This window comes from Capricornis sumatraensis, chromosome 2, assembly GCF_032405125.1.
Source record: "Capricornis sumatraensis isolate serow.1 chromosome 2, serow.2, whole genome shotgun sequence".
NCBI classification, from domain to species: domain Eukaryota; kingdom Metazoa; phylum Chordata; class Mammalia; order Artiodactyla; family Bovidae; genus Capricornis; species Capricornis sumatraensis.
This window is the reverse complement of record NC_091070.1, coordinates 200,189,643-200,197,596: the sequence shown is the minus strand read 5'-3', so window position 1 is coordinate 200,197,596 and position 7,954 is coordinate 200,189,643. Positions and strand designations below refer to the sequence as shown.

Below are 7,954 nucleotides of genomic sequence, written 5' to 3'. Positions count from 1 at the left end.
AGGACAGAGGACCTTTGTGGACATGAGGGATCAGCCCTGATGCCTAGGAGGCTGTCTATAACCAGGCCTTCCTGGAGGCAGAGGGATGAGGGAAATGACAGCGCATGAGCATCTCTGGCTGAGCAAATCCGAACCTGTGTCTATGGTGGGCCAGGATTTTAAGCACTCAGGATAGGGCTCCCCTTCCTACCTCCCACCAGCTCCCCAGAACTCATGCTGATGGAAGATGGTGGCTTGGAAGGTTCAAATATGGAGCTACATCTACAACCACAGTTTGTGCACTTAACACACAAGGTCAGGCACACCAAATGGGGTAACTGACTTGTCATCATTCCTAAGTGGTCATGGTCTGAAGGCCCTAGTCCCTACTTCCTTTCATCCATCCATCCATCCATTTACCTAACACTTATGGAGGGCCCATGTGCCAGGAAGGGTCTAAGGCAACTTGCTCTCACAGACACACCCCACAGTCAATATCACACACACACACACAGATACATACATCTCATCTGTGTCCACTCACAGACCAGCTGCTCATGCTCTCGCACCTTTCTTGCCATCACTTCAGCCACATCCACACTCCCAAAATAGGCTTGGGAAGCACCGTGGAAGGGTCAAGTGTCAGAGCAGAAACCCTCTAGACTTCATACTGGGGGGTTAGCTCCTCCTCTCCTCCTGTCTGCCCGCCTTTAAGCTCTTCCCTTCTCCACTCCCAAGCAGTCAGGAGGACATGTGGGCAGATTCCTGAGAACCAGAAGTTCTGGGGCTTTGGGTGTGTGGAGGGGCTCCAGGGCCTTCAGGTCCCTCTGCCACCAGACTTCTGATGGTCCCCTCCCTGGGACGCTCTGTGTTCAGGTGGTCCATTGACAGTCAACAAGGTCCAGGTCTGGGCTCAGTGACAAATCCGCTCTGTCATCTCCCTCTGCAGAGACACAAGGCGGGGAGGGGTCAGTCAGAGCTCAGTGTACCAGGTAGCCCCTTCCCAAACTACAGGGCCTGGCAACTCTTCTGCCTGAGCCAGGCTCCTGCCTGCCACCATCACCCCCCAACTCCAGGCTGCAGACCTGTGTCTGTAAACTGATACTTGAATGAATTCGCTATTAAAGTACAAAATCCACTGTTAAATGAATTGCGGTCCCCTGATATATCCACTTGGGTATTGGATTTTCTTAAAGAGCCTTTAAACTGAAAGGATCTGAAAACTCACAGAGGCTAGCCCTGGTAGGGGAGGGCAGTGGGGGCTTGGCCTCACCAGTGGCTCCAGCTCCCGCTGGTCTACCAGGCTGAACTCGCAGATGAAGTAATAGAAGTGCTTGTAGCAGGTATTGACATGCGCCTCGGCCCCCATGCTGAGGATGCTGTCAAAGTGGTGGATGTAGACATGTACAAAGACGCGGAAGAGGCGGGTCAGGATCTTGGTGCAGACCTGCTGGAAGTTCTTGGGGAAGGGAACTCCTAGGGGGTGGGGTGGGCAGATAGATACAGGACATCAGCAACCTTTTGATGAAACTCTGCCCAACCCTGCCCATCCCCCACACTGCCCAGGATGGCCTCTTTCCGTAGCACACTTCCCTGTGGGAAACAGAGATCAAGGTTTGCTTTCTCCCGTACTTCCCATTTTAATGAAGCACAAAGCTCACTGTGCCTCTCTGCTGCTGAAATACAAATCATCTTCCAATTTCCCCATCACCCTGAACACGACTCTACAGCCTTGTTGGATCACTGACCAACCCTGCTGAGACTATGATGGAAGTTATGCCACAATTCTCTCCAGAAACATGTGCATCTGTAGATGCTTGCATATAACACTGTTGGATGCAATTCCAAGGGGAGTTCATCAATATCTGGGGCCTACTTTTTTTGGGGGGGGGGGCTACTTTTTAAAATATGGGCCTTCAGGATTGAATCCTGTCTTCCCAGCATGGTAGCTGCTCAAAGCCTTTCATAATCTGATCCTGACTTGCCTCTCCAGCTCCACCTGATTCCTTTCCCTTTGCAACATTCACACAGTGGGCCCCAGACCCCAATCCTGAGAATTCCTAAATCTTCAAGAATGAATTCAGATATTTCTCAGTCCTTCAAACATTCAATAACACTTGCAAGAACCTTTCATCTGTGAGCCAGGCCCTGTGCTGGGTCTTCTGCACCTTTAGCCTGGTATGATAATGGATATGGCAGCCACCCTAGCTTTGATAAAACTGAGGTGCATAAACATGGAACCACTTGCCCAAGGCCACGTAACTATTAATTAGTATAGACTGGAGGTGGGGTTCAAGCCCTCTTTGCACTGCATCGCAGCACACCTCAAATAAATGCTATAGACCCTGCCAGCGAGAAAGCCCAGGACTTTCTCTGTGAAAAAGGCATGATTTCTGCACAGTCTCCCATCCTCACAGTTGAATTTGAGGCTACACCCTCTTCTCTGCTGTGGCAGAGTCATCCCAGAGTTAAGGCACAGGCATCTGGGATCTCACAGGCCTGAGGGTGAAAACTAAAAGGGAAGAAGAGCTCAGACACAGGCCCACACTGACTCACCCCACTCCATGAGGCCCCTCCCCTTCCTCACTGCTCTCGGGTGGGGCTGAGCCCTGTCTCCCTGTGAGCTCTTCCAGGCCCAGCCCAGGTCCCTCAGACTTGTCCTGCACATCTAGACTCGGGGTCCTGGGTCCCATGAGACCTGAGCAAGTTCTGAGTACCTCCTGATTCAGTGCATTTTCCGTCTCTCCGTCTGTTTCCTCCCATGTGAAATGAAGATACCTAGGTTGCACATGATAGTGCAGGAAAGGGCAGGCCACCAAATGGGGAGGGGTGTGGGTGGTGATTTGTGACTCAAGGCCCTCAGCATTCAGACTTCTCCCCTCTGGGCCTGACCACCCTGGCCCGCCCATCTCTGATTCCCATAACCTTAACAAAGATGCGCAGGAGGCCAGGTAGGGCGGGCTGCAATGATGAACACAAGGTCATGCCCACTTAGCTTCTAAGCCAACGCCTCCTCTTGCTGCCCTTGAGTGAGGAAACAGGGCCAGCATGATGTCACTCATCTCCCCTTCCCACCCTCACCCTTCCAGGCTGCCCAGCTGAGCTAAGACAAGGCTCCCTGACTGGCTTGAAATGGAAAAATTCTGCCCTGAGGGCCCACTGCAGTGGAGATACTGTCTGGCCCCCAGTCCAGATTGCCTTTCCTTTCCTGGGGCCAGGAGTCAGAAAAGACTCCCAAGCCACAGCAAGTCATATTAGCCCAAACAGGGTGACTTGCTAGGAGCACCTTGAGGCACTTGTTCTGGACGATTCTGAGAATCATCATGGTCTTGCTTGGGTGGTCCCTGGAGGGACACTCGAGCTTCAGACAAAAAGGCCTCAGAAAAAACAAAACAAAACGAAAAAAAAGGAGCCTGACCTGCCTGCCAGGCGAGACTCACCTACGCGCGTGGGAAAGACATCCTCGTCGTTGATGAGGCCTTCGATCCAGTCCATGAGCAGCGCCATGTAGCGTGGCGCCGAGAGCTTGGCCGGCCGCCGGTACTGGCGCTCGTCCTGCCAGCGGTACTCGTAGCGAGGCCCACCGGCCATGACCGGGCAGCTGGTCTCGTTGCAGCGCTCGGCCATGGTGCCGTAGATGAGGTTTATGCGGTTGAAGAAGTCCACCACGTGTACCGCGATCCAGTCATCTATGTTCTCGCCGGGCGGCAGCCTCACCACGCTGCGCAGGTCCAGGCCAGACTTGAGCGAAGCCTGCGCCTTCTTATACAGCTCAAAGCGCTGCGTGCCCGGCTCAAAGCGCTTCCGCGGCCTGAACGTCTTGTCCTTGGAGAACACCTGCTTCAGGCACAGCGCCATGGCCGGGATGGGCCAAGGGTCCAAGGGCAGGACCTGCGGATTCCCTGCCAGGGCCAAGGGCAGAGGGGAGCACGGTGGTCAGGTCCTTACCAAATGGACTTGATTTCCGCCACATCCTGCCTCTTACCTCTTGACTTTTGGCCTGGAGTTCTCAGCTTGGAATCTAAATCCTCCTCTTCCCTTCAATCCGGTATCCTGCCCTATTGCTAGCTCCCCTGGTTCCCCCTGCCAAGCTTTCCACAGCCCTCCCACCTTTTTTCTTTCTTCTCCACTTTCATTGTGTCTCAGAGAGGGCTGGGCCTAGGCTCCAAACAGGTGCTCCTCAGACTTGCTGCGGACTATCAGAGTTGGCAGAGGCTCCTGCAGGAGGCAGGGGCCTGGGTGAAATGATCTCTGGGGATCTCACAGCCCAGTTGGTACAGCGTGGGAGAGCCTGCCGGCATTGTGCTGAGGGTAGAGGGGGGAGCCCCCACCCTTGGCTTCCTCTGGGATATCCCGTAGTCCATCCGGCCACCGGGGATTCCCAGGGAGCAGGAGGGACTTTTCTACCAAAAACGTCCTTTCCTTTTACTACCCTGAAAGGAAAGAGCTCTCAGATGGCCAGCTGGGTGGCCTCTGAATGTGACTGCAGGCACTGGAGGAGAGGGGGAGGGTGGCAGGTCTAGAAGGGCACCACTTCCTCCAACAGTGGCTGGAGATCTTTTCTCCCAAGCCTGCCTCTCCAGCCTGAAACCCAAACCAGAACAAGCCACTGGCCCCTCCCTCTGCACCTGACATGCAGTAGACGTTCCTAGAGCTCCTACTATGTGCCTGGCACTGGGAGGCAGGAAAATGCAGTCACATCACCCAGTTGGGACCATCCAGAATTCAGAATTTGCTTTGCTTTTTAGAATTGAAGGATCTCAGACGCAGAACAGTCTTTGGGGATGATGATAAGAGCGCTAGGCTTTGAGGCAGGAGACCTGGGTTCTAGTGTCATCCATCATTGCTGGGCGACCCCTGCAGCAGGGAGGGATTTGGCCCATGCAGTTTCCTGGGTCACTCATAGGCCAAGTTCCTGGGACTTCCAGGGAAATCACCTCATTTTCCCATGAGTGCTTGTGCTCTTGGGAAATGCAGGGACCCAGGTACCCACTGGAATTTAGCCACATGAACTGTGATCCTGACCCCAGACCAAGCACTAAGGCTGAGAGTAGGCTAAGCACTCAGCTTTGGCTCCAGGCTGAACTCTGACCTGGCCTTGACCTTGGTGAATTTGAGTCCTGAACTCTAACCCAGACTAAGCCTTAAAAAGAGCCACAAAGGCCTTGACACAAACAGACCTTGACCTCAGAGCTCACACTGGAGTATTTTCCTTTCTCACATCTCGAGTAATACTGGGTCAGGTTTGGGGAAAGGAGGGTGGGAACAAGGTGACAACTGGGTGTAACCAAAGGCACATGTGGGTTGTCACGTCAGACAACAAGTCAAGCTAGTGGAGAAGTTTGAAACAAGGATTCCTCTCTGTGCACATAACACACAGCCAGAAGGGCAGAAGTTAAGTGAAATGAGAGGAGTTTGGAGAGTAGGGGCAGGTCTCCCCACGGGATCTTGTCTTGAAAAGATCCTCTAAGATGTGGCAGGTCCTCCATCTGCTACCCCTCAACTTCTCACCCAAAGAAGTCCTCAGTGTGGGACCCAAGCTTCCTGACCCTAGATATGTCCATACTTCACATGCCCCTGCATCTAAATTCTGCTTGGGGAACTTTTTCCTGTGGGTTCCTTGGGGAACCCATCCAGTGGTTAGGACTCTGCGCTTTCAATGCAAGGGGCGTGGGTTCGATCTCTGGTCAGGGAACTACGATCTTACACATTATGTGGCATGGCCAAGAAAATTTTTTTAAAAAGAAAAAAAAAAAAGAAATTCACCTTATTCTTAGGGCAGGAGCTTCCAAAATCACACTACAATTAGTTGGGTCCCTGGGCTCTCCACCTTTGCACATCCCCCCTCGCTGACAGCTACCAACAAACCTACTCTCGCATTCAACATCTCATCCTAGCTTTCCTGCCCCACTTCCCTAGAGCCACCACTCTGGGCTTCTTCCTGATCCATGAGCAGCTCCCCAACTCCTGCTTCTGTATGCTTTCTTACACTGGTCCCTGGGCTTAACTCCCGCCCTCAAGTTGAACACTGCCTCCTCCCATAGCCTCCTTACTGCACCCAGATCTCTTTGTCCTTGGGTGGAGACTACTCTTTGGTCATTTTGTCCTCCACCGGCTTCACCTCCCAGTCTAGGTCAGGCCTGGTACATACTGGATGCTCAGGCTTTGTGGAAAGCTCAAAAGCAAGAATCATCGAGTTGAAATAGCCCTGAGAAATCAACTGGCCCAACTCACTTCTTGAATGGATGAGGAAACTGAGGCCCCATAAGAGGACTTTAGGAGCCTGGGTTCACACAGCAAGTCACAACAAGCAGGGGATCTCCAGTGGCACAATGGGACACTGGGATAAGGTGGGGCATGACAACTGGTTAAGGGCCATTTTCCTGCCCTAGCTGCGTGCCGCTGGTCTGGTAGAGATAAGGAGAAAGGAGGGGAGTGAAGGAAAAGGGGAGCATCTTCCCATCCACTAGACCAACTTAATTCCTGTTCCCCCGACACACTGTGCCTCCCCCACACTCCACAGCAACTTGGGTGTCCTAACCAGGGAGCTAGGGTCCCACCTTCTTGCTGCAGAATGTCAATGCCTGGGTCTTTCCCGGGGGAAATGAAAGCTTGTGAGGGAAGGAACATGGATAGATGCCCTTGTATCCAGGCCACTTGTCTGTTTTCACTTCCCACTCTCATCCCTTTCAGTTCAGTTCAGTTCAGTCGCTCAGTCGTGTCCGACTCTGCGACCCCATGAATCGCAGCACGCCAGGCCTCCCTGTCCATCACCAACTCCCGGAGTTCACTCAGACTCGCATCCATCGAGTCAGTGAGTCTCTTATCTCACAGAATCTCTGTCCCCTCCCTGGAACCATGGCTATTCCCCCTCTTGGGCCCCATTTCCTAACTCTGGATGTCCTTTCATTCCTAAAGTGGCCAGTGATGGCTCACTCCATGGGTGGGCATCTGGGTTTCCCAAATAAAGGCCACAGAGGAGCCCTGCCTGCTTCTGACACTCAGCCCCCTGCCAGGGCACACCTGCCACTCCTCCAGTCCTGACCCAGGATCTTGGCCCCAGTTGGAAACCAGAATCCAGCCTAGAGTAGAGCGAGGTGTATTAGCGAGGTGGGGGTGGGCGGGAGAGCTGAGAGCAGAAATCCAAGAGAAAAGTCGAGGCGAGGACTCCGAGCTCCTCCCGGTGGCGCTCGGCCACCCGCGATCACTCCTCAGCCTCTCCCAGAACACCTGACGCCATCTCCCCAGCCCAGCTGCCAGGACAGATGGGTCGTAGGACCCAGAAGAGCAGGCCTGAAATTTCCGCCTGCGAAGACACGCCCTCTTCAACCGACGCGCCCCCACCCCACCCTGACTTTCCAGCTCCGAGTCCCGGACCCCGGAACCAGGGTTGTGGGCAGCCTGCTCCGGGCGCAGGTCGCCTGGGGATGGTGCCAGGCCGGGACAGCCGAAGAAATGAAAGTGGAAGAGAGGCTGGGCTGTGTGCGCGGCGGGGCGCCGGGGGATCTCACTCACGGGGTCCGCCGGGTGGGTTAGCGCGAGTCCTCTCTGGTCGCGGAGTCACATCCCCAGCGCGTGGTCCTCTCCTCCCGCCGGTTCCCGGCCGTGCAGGTCTTCTCGCGTGTCCGCCTGCCTGCCCCGCCGAACCCGCTGTCGCCCTCCGCCCCCAAGGCGACGCCAGCTCCGCCCAGGCCCTCCCGGCCCCGCCACGCTGCGGCCAAGGGGCGGGGAAGGGGCGGGGAGAGAGGACCCCCCTCCCAATACCTTCGCCTTTCCGGAAAGTCCATATCGCTCCCCCAGCTTCCCAGGACCAAAGGACTAAGAGCTGGTTCTCTTCGGGTCAAGGAGGCAGCCTCAGTTTCCTTGACTGTAAAATGGGGACAAACGCATTTTATCCAGTTCTGTCTGGAGCTGGATAATGGTGGTTTCCTTGCTCTCCTGGAATCTTCTGTGTTTCCCTTGTCGCTGAGCTCAA

At 54.5% G+C, this 7,954-nt stretch overlaps 1 protein-coding gene across 1 annotated transcript; it reads right to left on the bottom strand.

The window, feature by feature from the left end:
- Nucleotides 1–892: 892 nt before the first annotated feature.
- Nucleotides 893–7,605, bottom strand: MOB3C (MOB kinase activator 3C). Its single transcript, XM_068966177.1, has 4 exons — nt 7,495–7,605; nt 3,420–3,881; nt 1,253–1,455; nt 893–922 (listed from the first exon to the last, which is right to left on the bottom strand). Exons 2-4 carry the CDS (start codon nt 3,835–3,837, stop codon nt 893–895), a joined length of 651 nt encoding a protein of 216 aa, XP_068822278.1. The 5' UTR covers nt 3,838–3,881; nt 7,495–7,605.
- Between the last annotated feature and the right edge of the window lie 349 nt (nt 7,606–7,954).